At 44.2% G+C, this 18967-nt stretch overlaps 1 protein-coding gene across 1 annotated transcript in view; it reads right to left on the bottom strand.

Moving 5' to 3' along the window:
* BARD1 (BRCA1 associated RING domain 1) overlaps positions 1–18967 on the bottom strand; it is an 87359-nt gene that overhangs the window by 9970 nt on the left and 58422 nt on the right. The window contains exons 7-9 of the mRNA XM_038749629.1: positions 17398–17506; positions 7253–7385; positions 6669–6761 (exon numbers count right to left, since the gene is read on the bottom strand). Coding sequence (XP_038605557.1) covers positions 6669–6761; positions 7253–7385; positions 17398–17506 — 335 coding nt within the window. The remainder of the gene's footprint in view (positions 1–6668; positions 6762–7252; positions 7386–17397; positions 17507–18967) is intronic.

The raw sequence follows: 18967 nt of genomic DNA, 5'->3' as shown, positions 1-18967 counted from the left end.
ATATCTAAACACTAGGGTGATATCAAGGAGGGCAATAATTATATGGTTCTTCCAAGTGTCTTTAGCCAAAGTTGGAGTCAGAATGTTGGGTGGGATGAACCACCAATCTGACCCAATAGTATCAATTCTTACCAATCAATCAAGCTGTGGTATTTATTGAGCACTTACAATGTGCAGATAACTGTACATAGTACTGCAGAAAGAGCTTGGAAGAGGAAAATATAGCAGAAATAGCAGATATATTCCCTGCCCACAGCAAGATTGCGGTCTAGAGGGGTAGACAGACACTATACTCTTTAAAATACAGTCAACCTCTTCAGACTTGAAAATTTGCTTTTTCAGGAAAAGATACAGCAATTAAAATATTACTCTTTATTTAGGCTGTTTCAACCCACAAGGCCTAGCATTTTCACCTGAACCAGCTATGAACTCGTGGTAAAAACCCTGACATTCCAAAGCGCTTGCAACTCCAATACTCCGGAAACCTTGCACCCTGTGGAATCACTTCCAGGTTTCCTGGAGGATTTGGGACCAATGCAAACCAATCTCTATTTGAGTCATTACTGCAAAAGGTCATTTTTTGCATTATGAAACATGAATGGGGACACAAACGAGAGCAAACATCAAGAAATCCTTTTTTTTGAGACAAATGTTCCAGCAGTCTGAGTCCAATTATTTGTCGTAACACTCCTTAACTTGTAACGACTCAGAGGAAGACTAATAACAGAAACGGGTGAGAACAGATGGAGAGGGTGTTGTTAATTATAGCCACTTAGCTGCATCGGACCCCATGAGTTATTACTGGAGGTTCCCAGCAGAGACTAGGAACAGTTGCTCTTTAACAAAGGAGGTGTGCCTCCAACAGCCAAGAGTGTACTAAGTATTTTAATAATAGATCAAATAAAGTATAAGATGCAAAATAAACTTAGTTGGAACTGGGATTTCAGCAAAGTAGGCATTTATTACAAAATCTTAACCTCAAAAAACTAAAGTTCTAAAATTCCCCGGACTCAAATGTCATCTCCTTCACATAAAATAATTTTAATCACTAAAACCTTAAGATGTCTTTGATCATCCAAAATAAGAAGAATAAAGTAATTCTCTGGAAATAATGAGCCTTCTTTTTAAGCAATCAATCAATGGTATTTATTGAGTTTTACTGTGTGCAAAGCACTGTACTACGTGGTTGGGAGAGTACAATAAAACATATTGTACTCTCCCAAGCACTTAATACAGCGCTCAGCACACAGTAAGAACTCAATAAATACGACTGAGTGATTGATTGATAGGTGCTCCTGTTGGAATTAACATCAAGCACAGACCTTCATTTTAGTATGAAAATAACACTATGGGGGCACATTTTCTTCTGCCTCCTACAAACCTCAGCTCTCTTCTAGGCTGTAAGCTCCTTGTGGGCAGGGAACGTGTCTACCAACTCTGTTGTACTGTTCTCTCTCAAGCACTTAGTATAGTGCGCTGCACGCAGCAAGCACTCAGTAAATGTGATTGATTGATTTTCACAACAAGCTTCCTGGCACTGCCCTGATACCTCACATGAGACTGTTGGCTCGTTATGGGCAGGGATTGTGTCTATGGTTGCATTATACTCTCCCAAGCACTTAGTACAGTGCTCTGCACAGAGAAGGTGCTCAATGAATACGCCTGAATGAATATGATTGAACGAATGGCAGCTGAGTTAGAACATCTCCCAAGGTGAGGAACTGGAAACAGCAGCCAGTAGCTGCCACCCTCGAGGATCAGGACGACAACATTTTAGTCTTCTAGACTGTGAGCCCACTGTTGGGTAGGGACCGTTTCTAGATGTTGCCAACTTGTACTTCCCAAGCGCCTAGTACAGTGCTCTGCACACAGTAAGCGCTCAATACGATTGAATGAATGAACATTCCCATCATGGGACCTGAACAGCCCTGAGGATGGGGAAGTTAAAACATTGTCCTCCTTCCAATGAGCTCAGAGATTCCCACTGTGGCTTGGGCTGTCCTCCCTTACTCTGGATCCGCTGAACCTTCCCACCCAATTCCCCCGGCCCACGGGCTCTAAGATACCCAGCCAAGACAATTCTCTTCTTTTCATCAGACAGAAGCGTTTCTCTCTAGGGAAGACTGTTTGGCAGCTGATGGGTAGGGGTAGTTTTGGCTAGGAGTTTTGATTGGCATCCTCTAAACAGGGATACATTATTCTTCACGCCGGCACCTAGTGATGTTCAAGGAAATGCACTGAAACAGAGAACAACAGAAGCTGCTTAAACCAGCCAGGGCACACCCCACAGCAGCCTGATAATCTAAACCCATCGTCGTCGGCTTTGAAAGCACTCACTCACTTGGCTCCTTCCAACCTCACCACTACTCTCCTACTACAACTCTGCCGGCACATTTCACTTATCTAATGAGAACCCTCTCACTGTACCTCCATCTCATCTATCTCGCTGCCGACCTCTTGCCCACATCCTGCCTGGAATGCCCTCCCTCCTCACAACTGACAATTACTCTTCCTTACGGAAGGCACGACTCCTCCAAGAAGCCCTCCCTGACTAAGCCCTCCATTCCTCTACTCCCATTCCCTTCTGTGTTACCCTGACTTGCTCCCTTTATTTATTCTCCCTCCCAGCCCCAAAGCACTTTTGAACATACACAGAGAAGCAGCGTGGCTCAGTAGGAAAGAGCCCGGGCTTTGGAGTCAGAGGTCATGGGTTCAAATCCCGGCTCCGCCAATTGTCAGCTGTGTGACTCTGGGCAAGTCACTTCACTTCTCTGGGCCTCAGTTACCTCATCTGTAAAATGGGGATTGAGACTGCGAGCCCCATGAGGGACAACCTGATAATCTTGTAGCCTCCCCAGAGCTTAGAACAGTGCTTTGCACATTGTAAGTGCTTAATAAATGCCATTATAATAATAATAATACCTGCAATTTATTTATATTAATGTGTTGCCCCTTCTAGGCTGTAAGCTCGTGGGCAGAGAATGCATCTGTTTATTGCTATATTGTACTCTCCCAGGCACTTAGTAAAGTGCTCTGCACACAGAAAGCGCTTAATAAATATGACTGACTGCCTGGAGTCCTCTCATTTAGCCTGCAATCCCACATAATAACAACAGTGGCATTTACTAAGCGTTTACTAGGTGCAAAGCACTGTTCTAAGCACTGGGGAGGTTACAAGGTGATCAGGTTGTCCCAAGGTGTTTCACAGTCTGAATCCCCATTTTACAAATGAGGTAACTGAGGCCCGGAGAAGTTAAGTGACTTGCCCAAAGTCACACAGCTAAGTGGCGGAGCCGGGATTTGAACCCATGACCTCTGACTCCAAAGTCCGTGCTCTTTCCATTGAGCCACGCTGCTGAGGCACATCACCATTTGCCTCCAGAACATCTCCATTTGGATGTCCCCAGGAGACCTCATACCTAAAGTGTCTACAAATGAACCGCTTATTTTCCCTTCTAAATCTCCTCCTCCCATTTCAAGCAATAACACAAACACCCATCCTCTTCCAGAAGCTCCACAACCTCAGTATCATCCATGACTTTTCGCTCTCCTTCAAACTTAACTTCTCTGGGCCTCAGTTCCCTCATCCCATAAAATGGTGATTAAGTTTGTGAGCCTACGTGGGACAGGGACTGTGTCCAACCCGATTTGTTTGTATCCACTCGAGCGTTTAGTACAGTGCCTGGCTCACAGTAAGCGCTTAATAAATACCATTATCATCATCAACTCTTACGCTCAATCTATAGCCACAGATTATTAAATCCTCAACATCTTTCAGATCCATTCCTTTCTCTCCACCCAAACAGCTAAAACATTGGTATCAGCTCTGGCCATTTTTCAGCTAGATTCCTCTATCGTCCCTCCCATTGCTCTCTTTCTGCCTCCAGTTCCTACCCTCTCCAGTTCAAGCAACCTTCTCCTGGATAAGTCATCTTCCTGATGCACCCCTTGACAAACTTATCTTCGCTCCTTAAAACTCACTACCAGCTCCCAATGTCCCAGGTCCCATTAACAAAAGCTCTTCACAACTGGCCTTAAGGCTTGCCACCAACCTTCCGTCTTATATGGCTGCTCCGTTCCCCCCATAACTCACTCTTTTCTATCTTCCTAAATCAACCTTCTATACTCTACTTCCCTCTCAACTCTTCGGCCTCCATCCCTTCCCTCACACCATTCTTTATTCTGAATTTTCTTCCTTCCCAAATCAATCAATCGTATTTATTGAGCGCTTACTGTGTGCAGAGCACTGTACTAAGCGCTTGGGAATTCCAAGTTGGCAACATATAGAGACAGTCCCTACTCAACAGTGGGCTCACAGTCTAGAAGGGGGAGACAGAGAACAAAACCAAACATATTAACAAAATAAAATAAATAGAATAGATATGTACAAGTAAAATAAATTAATAAATAGAGTAATAAATATGTACAAACATATATACATATATACAGGTCCTGTGGGGAAGGGAAGGAGGTAAGACGGGGCTCTCTCCATATTCAATGTTCTCCTGAAAACTTCAACATACTTCCCCCAGTTAATTCCCAGCATCCCAAGCCATATAACCCATCTCTAGCACTTATGTACTGACATACTCACCACATCCACAGCCTCATAGTACTTAAGTTCATATCTGTAGTTTATTGATTTATATTAGTGTCTGTCTCCCCCTTTAGACTTTAAGTTCCTTGAGGGCAGGGACCATGTCTGCCTGATCTGTTGTGTTGGACTCTCCCAAGTGCTTAGCACAGTAAGCGCTTGACAGATCGATCAGTTAGCTCCATCCTCAACACTTAAACCTGTGCACACTTGTACATTCAGATATTTATCTGGATTAGTCTGTAAATACCTTTATGTCTGGCTCCCTCATTAGAGTTTAAGCTCCTTGTGGGCAGGGAATGTGTTACTTGTTTGGCTAGTACTTCCTAAGTGCTTAGTACAGTGACTGCATTCAGTGGGTGCTCAATAAAATGTACTTCTACTAGTTGGGACTGGAAGTTTTTCATCCAGGGAGCTGTCCAAGAGGTCTCATAGTCTATTTAACCTAATCCCTTCCAAGATTTGGAAACATAAGTGATCTCCTCCAGAACCAGCCTTCACCTTAACAAATGTATTTTTCATATGGTATTTAATAAGCACTTACTATATGCCAAGCAGCGTACTAAGTACTGGGGTGATAACAAGATGATCAGCCTTACTGTAGGGGTTCCTCAAGGGTTGGTTCTTGGTCCCCTTCTGTTTTCTATCTACACACACTCCCTTGGTAACTCATTCGCTCCCATGGCTTCAACTATCATCATCATCATCAATCGTATTTATTGAGCGCTTACTGTGTGCAGAGCACTGTACTAAGCGCTTGGGAAGTACAAGTTGGCAACATATAGAGACAGTCCCTACCCAACAGTGGGCTCACAGTCTAAAAACTATCACCTTTACACTGATGACACCCAAATCTACATCTCTGCCCCTGCTCTCTCTCCCTCCCTTCAGGCTCGTGTCTCCTCCTGCCTTCAAGACATCTCCATCTGGATGTCTGCCCACCATCTAAAACTCAATATGTCCAAGAGTGAACTCCTTATCTTCTCTCCCAAACCCTGCCCTCTCCCTGACTTTCCCATCACTGTAGACGGCACTACCATCCTTCCCGTCTCACAGACCCGCAACCTTGGTGTCATCCTCGACTCTGCTCTCTCATTCACCCCTCACATCCAATCCATCACCAAAACCTGCTGGTCTCACCTCCGCAACATGCCAAGATCTGCCCTTTCCTCTCCATCCAAACCGCTATGCTGCTGGTTCAATCTCTCATCCTATCCCGACTGGATTACTGCAACAACCTCCCCTCTGATCTCCCACCCTCCTGTCTCTCCCTACTTCAGTCTATACTTCACGCCACTGCCCAGATCATCTTTGTGCAGAAATGTTCTGGGCATGTTAATCCCCTCCTCAAAAATCTCCAGTGGCTACCAGTCAACCTATGCATCAGGCAAAAACTCCTCACCCTCAGCTTCAAGGCTGTCCATCACCTCACCCCCTCTTACCTCACTTCCCTTCTCTCCTTCTACAGCCCAGCTCGCACCCTCCGCTCCTCTGCCGCTAATCTCCTCACTGTGCCTTGTTTTCTCCTGTCGCGCCATCGACCCCCGGCCCACATCATCCCCCTGGCCTGGAATGCCCTCCCTCCGCACATCCGCCAAGTTAGCTCTCTTCCTCCCTTCATAGCCCTACTGAGAGCTCACCTCCTCCAGGAGGCCTTCCCAGACTGAGCCCCTTCCTTCCCCTCCCCCTCCCCAACCCCCCCGCCCTACCTCCTTCTCCTCCCCACAGCACCTGTATATATGTTGGTACAGATTTATTACTCTATTTATTTTACTTGTACATATTTACTATTCTATTTATTTTATTTTGTTACTATGTTCTGTTTTGTTCTCTGTCTCCCCCTTTTAGACTGTGAGCCCACTCTTGGGTAGTGACCGTCTCTATATGTTGCCAACTTGTACTTCCCAAGCGCTTAGTACAGTGCTCTGCACACAGTAAGCGCTCAATAAATATGACTGAATGAACGATTGAATGACAGAGTCCAACATGGACCACATGGGTGTTACTGTTTAAATAGGAGGGAATGTGAAAAAGGCAAATGCATCTTAATTAAAATGCTAAGTCAAATACTCACACTCAAATTTCAGGATCCAGCATCCACTGAGAATACCAAGCATACATTTAATGGTTCGTTGGACTGTATCACCAGGAACGATAACATGAGTTACTAGGACATAAAATGAAGCAGTATAAGAAACATAAACCAAAATACTTTAATAAACTGACCTGAATCTCCTCCGAAACCTACAGTTTTTATTTAATTCTTATTACCACCCTCCCTTTCAGGTTTTTCATTTTGGCCATACGCATGAAATTTCAATTTTCAAGTTACACAACTTAAAATCAGTCTCAATTTGACATACTGGTAAAGAACACTTTCTTTTTAATTACATTGAGAACCACACGGCATTACAGAAAGGGATGATATCACTATATTAATTCAGTTCTTCTAGCAAGCTCATCTCTTGGTTTTACGGATTTTCCTATTTAACTTTAACTTTACACTGCTTAATTATCAGTAGAAATATTTCATAATTCTTGGAAGAGTCTAAATTTACCACAAGCCTCAAAACGTAGATCCCAGAGGCTCAAACTCCAAGCTGAAGCTATACCAGTGGAAAACTTGCCTACTTGAAATTTCTACAAGAAAATACTCACCTGTACTGTTAAACTCAACGCATCTTTTAGCCTTAAGAATCACCACGAGGTCGTTTAGCAATCCCTGTTGACTGGGAGTGAGGCCGCTGCCCATCAAAACAAGACGGTAGTTTCTACGCTGGCTAGGGCTCACCTAAGGATGAGAAGAGAGCATGCTATCAATCAATCAATCAATCATATTTATTGAGCGCTTACTGTGTGCAGAGCACTGTACTAAGCGCTTGGGAAGTACAAGTTGGCAACATATAGAGACAGTCCCTACCCAACAGTGGGCTCACAGTCTAAAAAGGGAAGACAGAGAACAAAGCCAAACATACTAACAAAATAAAATAAATAGAATAGATATGTACAGGTAAAATAGAGTAATAAATACGTACAAACATATATACATATATACAGATGCTGTGGGGAAGGGAAGGAGGTAAGAATTCTACAACTCTGACATTAAAATGAAATCAAAAACTGCCCCCAGTTAGATTAGTGTGAATTGTCGTTGGGCTGGATTCCGTCCTACCTAGCTCCCACCAGCAGCTGTGAATTATTATTCAGCTTTAGTTTCATCCAAAGGAACATATTTTTGCTGCGTTCCTCCTACAAATATTTACTCTCTTCTGTGCAAACATTTAATCTGTCACTCTGCTTGTTTTCGCCAAATCTTGCCCCTACAGTTCTGTAGCGGTTACCTCCTAATTTACCAATTTACAGAAGCTTTAAGTAACAAGGACTACCACGCGCCATCCCAGTGCAAATAACCTTTGGTGGCACAACCGGTTAGTAATATTGTCCAAAAACTTGTGTACAGTATTTTGAAAATGCACTTAACAAGCTTTCTGGGTGAAATCATTCGCTACACGAGATAGGAACGTAAGCAGAGAAGCGGCGTGGCTCAGTAGAAAGAGCCCGGGCTTTGGAGTCGGAGGTTGTGGGTTCCAATCCCGGCTCCACCAAGTGTCAGCTGTGTGACTTTGGGCAAGTCACTTCACTTCTCTGGGCCTCAGTTCCCTCATCTGTAAAATGGGGATTAAGACTGTGAGCCCCCCGTGGGACAACCTGATCACCTTTTAACCTCCCTGGCGCTTAGAACGGTGCTTTGCACATAGTAAGCGCTTAATAAATGCCATTATTATTATTATTATTAAGCAGCGGCATAGACTAGCGGAAAGACCGTGGGCCTGAGAGTCCAGGGACCTGGGTTCCCAGCCCGGCTTGACCAAGTGCCTGCTGTGTGACCTTGGGTAAGTCACTTAGCCTCTCTGTGCCTCACATTCTTCACCTTTGAGGATTCAATACCTGTTCTTCCTTCCTCTTCAGCTGTGAGGACCTTGTGGGAAATGGACCCTGTCCCACTTTCACTCATTCATTCGCTCGTATTTATTGAGTGCTTACTGTGTGCAGAGCACTGTACTAAGTGCTTGGAAAGTACAATTTATTGCCTTGTACCTACCCCAGCACTTACTACAGTGCTTGGCAAATAGCAAGCACTTAAATACCACAATTCTTGTTATAATTTTATAATAATAATAATGATGGCATTTATTAAGCGCTTACTATGTGCAAAGCACTGTTCTAAGCGCTGGGGAGGTTACAAAGTGATCAGGTTGTCCCACTGGGGGCTCTCAGTCTTAATCCCCATTTTACAGATGAGGTAAATGAGGCACAGAGAAGTTAAGTGACTTACCCAAAGTCACACAGCTGACAAGTGGCGGAGCCGGGATTTGAACCCATGACCTCTGACTCCAAAGCCCGGGTTCTTGTGAAAGATGAGTCCTGCTCCCTTTACCAATTCCAGCCTGGCCTAGTTAGTGGATAAGAGCCCGGGCCTGGAAGTTGGGAGGACGTGCGTTCTAATCCCGGCTCTGCCATCTGTCTGCTACGTGTCCTTGGGCAAGTCGCTTAACTTCTCTGTGCTCCAGTTACTTCATCTGGAAAATGGGGATTAAGACTGTGAGCCACACGTGGGACGGGGACTGTGTCGAACCTGATGATCTTGTATCAACCCCAGGGCTTAGAACGGCGCTTGACACATAGTAAGCCCTTAACAAATATCATCTTTATCATCTCTGGCTTGGTTCCACCTGAATCCGTGTTAGTGTGGGGCAGTTGATGGGAGTAAGAAAGAGTTGACGGGAGGACCTTGTTATCAGGAGTTTTTCCCTAACACCATCATCGTCATCAATCAATCAATCAATCATATTTACTGAGCGCTTACTATGTGCAGATCACTATATTATGTGCAGAAGCAGAATGGCCTAGCGGCTAGAGCACAGGCCTGGGAGTGAGAAGGTCGTGGGTTCTAATCCAGACTCCGGCACTTGTCTGCTGTGCCTCAGTTACCACCTCCGTAAAATGGGGATTGCGACTGTGAGCCCCATGTGGGACACGGACTGTGTCCAACTTGATTTGCTTGCATCCACCTCAGGACTTAGTACAGTGCCTGGAACCTAGTAAGCACTTAACAAATATTATTATTATTATTGTAATACTGTGTGCTTGCACAGCATTCATTCATTCAATCGTATTTATTGAGCGCTTACTGTGTGCAGAGCACTGTACTAAGTGCTTGGGAAGTACAAGTTGGCAACATATAGAGATGGTCCCAACCCAACAGCGGGCTCACAGTCTAGAAAAATAAAATACAATAGCGTTGATAGACATGATCTGTGCCCCTTAGGAGCTTACAGTCCAGTGAGGGCAACAGATATTATAAAAGGACTGTGAGCCCGCTGCTGGGTAGGGACTGTCTCTATGTGTTGCCGACTTGTACTTCCCAAGCACTTAGCACAGTGCTCTGCACACAGTAAGCGCTCAATAAATACGACTGATTGATTGATTAAAAGAATAAAAAATTACAGATTTCTACATTTGCTTCCCTCCTTGAGAGCAGAAACTCTGTCTTGTGCCTCTGTACCACTACTCTGGGTGCTTAGAACAGTGCAAAGCATTCAGTAGGTGCTCAATAAATAACATTACTAAAGGGTAACTAGTCTAAGCGTGGTTCATTATCATTTGCCATACCCAACGCAGATTATTTCTGATTTCCAAGGAAAAGTTCAGATTTGTAGTTTCCCTAGTTCTTGAGAGTTAATTTAACTAGATTTAACTAGCTAATGAATTTAACTAGAAGGGAAAATGGAAATTAATGAGATCTAAAATTAACTCTGCATAGTTTTGAAAGGCTGGCGAAGTGTAAAGAAATCTGACTGATTTTAAAAATGTAAACTGGAAAACCAGATCTGCAAATTTGCATAGGGCTCTCAGAATACCTTACAAACTGTATGATACTTTATTTTCTTATATTAAAATGCATTCATTTCTATGTGGCTAGCTTTCAAAATTATGAAATCCATCCTACCAAGTTACTTTTAATTAAAAGGGGATAACTTCTGATGGGACCAAGAAAAGTGCTTTGCAGCAGGAATTAAACACCAGAGGGTATCAAAATAATCCAAGGAAAACATGTCAATAGCATCACCTTTAAAACAATTGATTACGGTTTAGCAAAGGTTGATGGGCTGAAATGCTACACTGTCATGCTTCAGGAACTGGAATATTTCATGCAAGACACTTCAGCAACAATCAATCGATGGTATTTACTGTGTGCAGAGCACTGTTTTAAGTGCTTGGGAGAGTATAATACAACAGAGTTAGGAGACACGTTCTCTGCCCGCAGTGAACTTTTACAGCATAGATGGGGAGACAGACACTGACATAAATAAATTCTGGATATATACATACGTGCTATGGGGCTGAGCGTGGGGTGAATGCCAAGTGCTTAAAGGGTATAGATCCAAGTGCATAAACGATGCAGAAGGGAGAGGGAGTATAGAAATGAGGGCTTAGTCATTCATTCATTCAATCGTACTTATTGAGTGCTTATTGTGTGCCGAGCACTGTACTAAGCACTTGGAAAGTACAATTCAGCAACAGATAGACAATCCCTACCCAACAACAGTCTAGAAGGGGGAGACAGACAACAAAACTAGTAGAGGGTGTCAATGCCATCTAAATAGAATTATAGCTATATACACATCATTAATAAAATAGAGTAATAAATATGTACAAATATACACAAGTGCTGTGGGGAGGGGAAGGAGGTAGGGTAGGGGGGCAATGCGGAGGAGAGGAAAAGGGGGGGCTCAGTTTGGGAAGGCCTCCAGGAGGAGGGCTTTGAAGGGAGGAGGAGAGCTAGACCGGGAAGACCTCTTGGAGATGTAACTTTAGTAAGACTCTGAAGGTGGGAAGAATGGTGGTCTGTCGGATATAAACGGGAAGGGACGTCCAGGCCAGGGTGGGGATGTGAGCTAGGTGTCGGCAGCAAAGTAGATGAGATCGAGGTACGGTAAGTTGGCATGAGAGAAGCAAACTATGCGCAGGAAATCAGAGCCGCAAGGTTGGATGGGGTGAACTGAGTGCTTTAAACCCAATGGTTATCTATCAATCATTTATTGAACACTTACTGTGTGCGGAGCACTATACTGAGCGTGTGGGAGAGTGCAAAACTGCCAAGTTGGTAGATCTGCTCCCTGTTCACAAGGAGCTTACAGTTTAGAGGGGAAGACAGATAATATAAATGAATATAAATATATGTGTTGTGGGGCTGAGGGAGGGGCGAATAAAGGCTGCAAATCCGTGAGCAAAGGCAACGCAGATGGGAGTGGGAGAAGAGGACGTGAGGGCTTAGTCAGGGAAGGAAGGCTTCTTGGAGGAGATGTGCTTTTAATGTGGCTTTGAAGGTGTGGAGAGTGATCGTCTGTTCTAGGTTGTGGGTTCTAATCCCAGCTCCGCCATTTGTCTGCTGTGTGAACTTGGGCAAGTCATTTCACTTCTCTGTGCCTCGGTTACTTCCCTGGCAAAATGGGGATATTCAATACCTGTTCCCCTAGCCTAGTTAGGCTGCGAGCCCCATGTGGGACACAACGATCTTGTATCTACGCCAGTGCTTAGTACAGTGCTTGGCATAGTATAAGTGTTTAACAAATACCACCATTATTATTATCATTAATTATTAAGTGATTCATCAGAGGGCTGAGCAACAGAGTCAGGCAGTCATATTTATTGAGCACTTACTGTGTACAGAACACTGTACTAAGTGCTTGAGAAAGTAAAAATAACAATATAAAGGACACATTCCCTGCCCACAATGAGATTACGGCCTAGGGAGCAGCCAGTAAAGTGTGAAGCAAGATGAGGCAAGGAGAGAACTAGCTACTTTTGTTAGGCCAAGCAAGCAGACAGATTATTTTCAGGATGATCCAACTCAACAGCAGGACCACCTCGGCAGGAGGGTAGGGTTTCAGCAGTAGTGTCCAACCTCATTATCTTATATCCAGCTCAGCGCTCAGTACTGTGTGTGGCACAAAATAAGTGCTGAACGAATGTCATCATTATTGTTATTATTGAACCCTTTGCTCCAACCTCTCTATTGGTGAACCATTCAGTTCAGGAACGGGGCCCAAGAATCCAAGATGGAAGCGTTCCCAGGCAATTATGGATGGGGGGAGGGGGACACCGGGGTCGCGGAGGGGAGGAGAGGAAGTCAGTCACATTTACCGAGCTCTTACTGTGCGCAAAGTACTGTACTAAGCACTTGGGAGAGTACAATACAACAATATAACAGACACATTCCCCGCCCACAAAGATCTTACAGTCTAGAGGAAGGAATCAGGGCCATCTTGGTGAAAAAACGACTAAAGGAAGAAGTCGTGTTGACCAGAGGGAAAAGCGGTAGAAGTGGCAGTATAATCAGAAGATGGGGGAGACTAGTCGTGGTCAGTCAATCAATCGTATCTACTGAACGCTTATTCTATTCAGAGCACTGTACTAAATGCTTGGGAAAGTAAAATACAACAGAGCTGGTAGACTCAACCTCTGGCCACAGATAGTGAGCAGTCCAAACAGTGCCTGCCTAAAACTGGTAGTAGCTGTAATAGTAGTGATCAAGCGCTTTCTCGTGCACTAACTGCAGGGAAAATATAGACAAGTTTGAGTTAGACAATCCCTGTCCCTTGTGAGGCTCGCTATCGCGTATTCATTCATTCAATCATATTTACTGAGCGCTTACTACATTCAGAGCACTGTACTAAGCGCTTGGGAGAGTACAATACAACAATAAACAGACACATTCCCTGCCCACAACGGGCTTACAATCTTGGGGAGGGAGGTAGGGAGGTGGGGGGAGACAGTCAGGTGAATTGGATGGAATGGGCCCAGGAGGAAGGGAAAGAGGTTGGAGTCTGTCTTTGAAGAAGTGTGGTGCAGATTTTAGATATTTGTACACTTTTACTATTTTTCTATATTAATGTATTATTTGCTTATTTGAGGCTTACTCAATTAGTGGTATGCATCAAGTCCTGCCTTACTGTGGGCACAGCACTGTACTAAGTGCTTGAGTGAGTACAGTACAACAGAGATGGTAGATGCGTTCCCTGCCCACAACCAACTGCTTGTTCCAAGTTACTTTGGCAGCAACAACAATGCAAGGGTCATTTCAATTTCAAATGCTCTGCTCTGGGCCCAGTATAGAGCCATAAATCAATCAATCAATCAATCAATCAATCGTATTTATTGAGCGCTTACTATGTGCAGAGCACTGTACTAAGCGCTTGGGAAGTACAAATTGGCAACACATAGAGACAGTCCCTAAACAGTTAAGCAGCATGGCTTAGTGGGTAGAACAAGGGCCTCGGTGTCAGAGGGACCTGGGTTCTAATCCTGCCTCTGCCACTTGTCTGCTGTGGGACCGTGGACAAGTCACTTAACTTCTGTGCCTCAATTACCTCATCTGTAAAACTGGGTTTAAGACGGTGAACCGCATCTGAGACTTAGACTGGGTCCGGCCAGATTAGCTTCATTCAATCAAATTTATTGAGAGCTTACTGTGCGCAGAGCACTGTATTAAGCGCTTGGGAGAGAACAATAAGCAGACACATTCCCTGCCCACAACAAGCTTACAGTCTACAGGGGGGGAGACAGACATTAATATAAACTGCAGATATGTACGTAAGAGCTTGTATCTAGCCTCACACATTGTAAGCACTTAATAAAGACCATCAAAAAAGCATTTGATGACTGCTTTTTAGTGACAATCACCACAGACATGAAAAAAAACAAAACTGTATCACGAAACAATGGGTAGTAATGGCAGACAGATGGCTATCATCATAAGCAAGCTGCTTGGCTCGTCCGGAACTTTATGTGCATGGACCATGCATTTCTGGAGTGTGAAAGAGGGTACTTGAAATAATGAGTTTTGCATTAGTGAAACGTATAAGGCCAACAAGAGTGGCAACGTCATTCGAGGCTGTTCTGAAGCATCTGCTAGCCACACCTCAAGCATTTTTTTTAACACTTTTGTATCACTACCTTCTCAAAACCTCTCAGTCTCCTCGAGGCCTTGCCTCTAAGACAGTCATCCTATTTCTAATTGCTGCATGCCAGACCGATTTGTCTCTGGCACCAGTTCCAGTACCGGGCTCTTCTTTAATGCCAAACACTGTACCTCAACCTCATCTCTCTCGCCGCCGAACCCTCGCCCGTCTCTGGCCTGGACCACCCTCTCTCTTCAAATTCCCGTATAAATATAATAATAATTGGGGCTTCTGTTAAGCACTTACTATGTGCCACACACTCTACTAAGCACTGGGGTGGATAGAAGCAAATCAGGTTGTACAGAGTTCCTATCCCACATGCGGCTCACAGCCTTAATCCTCATTTTACAGATGAGGTAACTGAGGCACAGAGAAGTTAAGTGACTTGCCCAGGGTCACACAGCAGAAAAGGGGCAGAGCCGGGGTTAGAATCCAGGTCCTTTGGACTCCCAGGCTTTTGTTCTATCCACTAGGCCATGAGCAGGATTTGGTGACAAACTATAGCCCTACGCATGGTGGAGGAGCGGAGAGGCCAACAGCATAACAACGTTTACTCAAATCAGGCGAAGCAGAGCGATTTATTAGAAAAAGCACAGACTAGGGAGTTAGAGGATCTGGGTTCCAATCCTGCCTCCGCCATGCGTCTGCTGTGTGACCTTCGGCAAATCACAACTGAGCCCCCCCTCCTTTTTCCTCTGTTACTCCTCCCCTCCCCACCGCCCCCACTCCCTCCCTCTGCCCTCCCCCCTTCCTCTCCCCACAGCACTTGTGTAAATTTCTACATATTTATTAATAATAATAATAATGGTATTTATTAAGCGCTTACTATGTGCAAAGCACTGTTCTAAGCGCTGGGGAGGTTACAAGGTGATCAGGTTGTCCCACGGGGGGCTCACAGTCTTCATCCCCATTTTACAGGTGAGGGAACTGAGGTACAGAGAAGTTAAGTGACTTGCACACAGTCACCCAGCTGACAGTTGGCGGAGCCGGCATTTGAACCCATGACCTCTGACTCCAAAGCCCGGGCTCTTTTCCATTGAGCCACGCTGCTTCTCAATTACTCTATTAATTACTCTCAATTACTCTATTAATTTTGTTAACGGTATGTATATATCTGTAATTCTATTTACCTAATTTGATGGTATCGACACCTGTCTACTTGTTTGATTTTGCTGTCTTCCCCTTCTAGACTGTGAGCCCATCGTTGGGTAGGGACTGTCTCCATATGTTGCCAACTTGTACTTCCCAAGCGCTTAGTACAGTGCTCTGCACACAGTAAGCGCTCAACAAATATGACTGACTGAATGAATGAACCACTGACTTTAAGGCACTCAATCAGCTCCCTCTCCATTCCTTATAATAATGATAGCATTTATTAAGTGCTTACTATGTGCAAAGCACTGTTCTATGGACTGGGGAGGTAACAAGGTGATCAGGTTGTCCCACGGGGGGCTCACAGTCTTCACCCCCATTTTACAGATGAGGCAACTGAGGCCTTAAGAAGGTAAGTGACTTGCCCGAAGTCACACAGCTGACAGTTGGCGGAGCCAGGATTTGAACCCATGACCTCTGACTCCAAAGCCCGGGCTCTTTCCACTGAGCCACGCTGCTTCTCTTCACCTTTCTACCACTCCATCCCCATTAACAGCTCCATCCGTCGAGCTCACCTGCTTACTGGGGCACATTCTCATCTCTCTGTCGCCACCGACCTCTTGCTCGCGCCCGCTCTTCTGTCTGAAACACCCTCCACCTTCACATCCATTAGATCGCTCCTCTCCCCGTCTCCAAGGCCCTTCTGAAATTTCATCTCCTCCAGGAGGCCTTCCCTAATTAATCCCTTAACGCCCTACCCCACTTCTGTGTAACTTTTGTGCTAGGGTGCTCAGATTTCCCATAGCCCTTATGAACATATCTTATCAGCGCTTAGAACAGTGCCTTGCACGTAGTAAGCACTTAACACACGCCATCATTATTATTTATACCTTTTGCTTTCCCCTACCTGTATTTATTTCAGTACCTGTCCTCCCTGCTCAACTGTAAAACTCTTTGAGGGCAAGGATCATGTCTATTAACTCTACTGTATTTCTCCCAAGTGCTTAGCATAGTGCTCTGCACACGAGAAGTGCTCAACAAATTCTATTGACTGATTCTGCCTGATTCTGCCCAACATGGTGGTGAAGTTTACCTTAAGAGAGCATCTATAATGAAATCACGCATAATTTTGCCTAGTACTACATTAATACTGATAATAATGATAATGGTATTTGTTAAGTGCTTATTATGTGTCAAGTACTGTTCTAAGCACTGGGGAAGATGCAAGACGATCAGGTAAGTCACAATCCCTGTCCCTCACAGGATTCACAATCTGAGTTGGAGGGAGGACTGACATGGCTTTGTTTTGTTATCTGTCTCCCCCTTCTAGACTGTGAGCCCGTTGTTAGGTAGGGACTGTCTCTATATGTTGCCAACTTGTACTTCCCAAGCGCTTAGTACAGTGCTCTGCACACAGTAAGCGCTCAATAAATACGACTGAATGAATGAATTGAATCCCCATTTTACAGATGAAGGAACTGAGGCACAGAGAAATCAAGCGACTTGCCCAAAGTCACACAGCAGTTACGTGGCGGAACCGGAATTAGAACCCAGGTCCTCTGACTCCCAGGCTAGGTCATGCAGCTCCTCTTTAAATGTAGTCAAATTTTATAAAAAGCCTTGTTTCAATTGGGTGAAGGGAAAAGATCACAGATCCGCGTTAACCCAAATTCAATTTGAACTTACGGTAGAAGACTTGCTAGTTGAGGATGACTCATTCTGCTTTGGTAGCTGTAACACGGATTTCATATTTTCAGTTTCTGCATAATCCACAGGCCGCCGACCGAATATATTACTGGTAAAACAAGCACAGATGGTTTTAAGTAAATAAAATATGTGACTTGATTCTTAACTAACTGGATCCATTAGGAGAGTCATTTTTTTCAATCTTCTTATTAATATGCAATTTTAACTAAAACATACACAAAAGCTTCCAGTCAGAATTTCAAACAAGGCAGACGGATCCTGTATCACAAGCTGATGCCGTATTCAAGAAAGAGAACAGGTGACATTTTAGAAGGTCAAGCTTTGCAAACCTCATTCTTTACAGGAATGCATAGTTACAGCTTTGCAAACCTCATTCTTTATAGGAATGCATAGTTACTTGTACAGAGATAGCTTTCGACAATTGGATTTTCCTGGAAAATAGACTTTGTGTAATATCTCATCACCACCTTATCACCAGGTAGGGGAACCTAACCAAACCACGTCAACTGCAAAGAAAGAGTAGTTATACACTGTATGTCGATACAAAAATAAAGCTAATTTACAAGCCAGGCTTTGGTTCCTCTACAAATCACCTGGACTGCAAGCTTCTTTGTTGTTGGTTTTTTGTTGTTGTTGTTGCTGTGGTATTTGGTAAGTGCTTACTATGTGCCAGGAGCTGATGTGGATTCAAGTTTATCAGGTTGAACATAGTCCCTTATCCCACATGGGACCCCACAATTGTGGGTAGGGAATGGGGCTGCCAACAATGTTGTATTGTACTCTCCCAAGCGCTTAGTACAGTGTCCTGCATACAGTAAGCGCTCTACCACTGACTGATTGATAAACTCTTCTACCTAACGAAGAAAGGAAAAGTGATCGTGGGCATCTCTTAAATGAATGAAATCCCTGGAGGCCTATGCTCTCATACTGTTTTACGGATAACTGGTGATTTTCAATCAACTATCCTCAACACCAGCACTTAGTATAGTGAGCGCTTACTAAAGGATGTTCTATACGCAATGAAGTTGGCCTTGTTATTTCCAGAAGTGATAGCTGCCTCTCCAACTCTCCTAATTCGCTGACTCGGCCAATTTCACCTTCATTCCTCACTGCCACTTCTAGATAACTGGTCAGACTGCAGTTGTGACATCAAGAAAAAATGAAAACTTTATGGGGGACAGAGAAATGAATCCAAGCAAATTATTTCTTGTTGCAAGGAAATAAAATCCTAAAACTGTACCTTTATCGATTACAGAATCTCAAAAGGTGCTTCCAAAATTGGTGTGACACAAGACACTCAAATCACTCAGTCAATGGTATTTATTTAGAGAAGCAGCACGGCTTAGTGGAAAGAGCCCGGGCTTTGGAGTCAGAGGTTGTGGGTTCTAATCCCTACTCCGCCACTTGTCAGCTGTGTGACTTTGGGCAAAGTCACTTCACTTCTCTGTGCCTCAGTTACCTCATCTGTAAAATGGGGATCAAGACTGTGAGCCCCAAGTGGGACAACCTGAGTACGCTGTACCTACCCCAGCGCTTAGAACAGTGCTTG

The sequence above is a fragment of the Tachyglossus aculeatus genome, chromosome 7, assembly GCF_015852505.1.
Source record: "Tachyglossus aculeatus isolate mTacAcu1 chromosome 7, mTacAcu1.pri, whole genome shotgun sequence".
Lineage (NCBI taxonomy): Eukaryota > Metazoa > Chordata > Mammalia > Monotremata > Tachyglossidae > Tachyglossus > Tachyglossus aculeatus.
The sequence above is the reverse complement of the archived record's forward strand: the minus strand, read 5'-3'. Positions and strand labels throughout refer to the sequence as shown.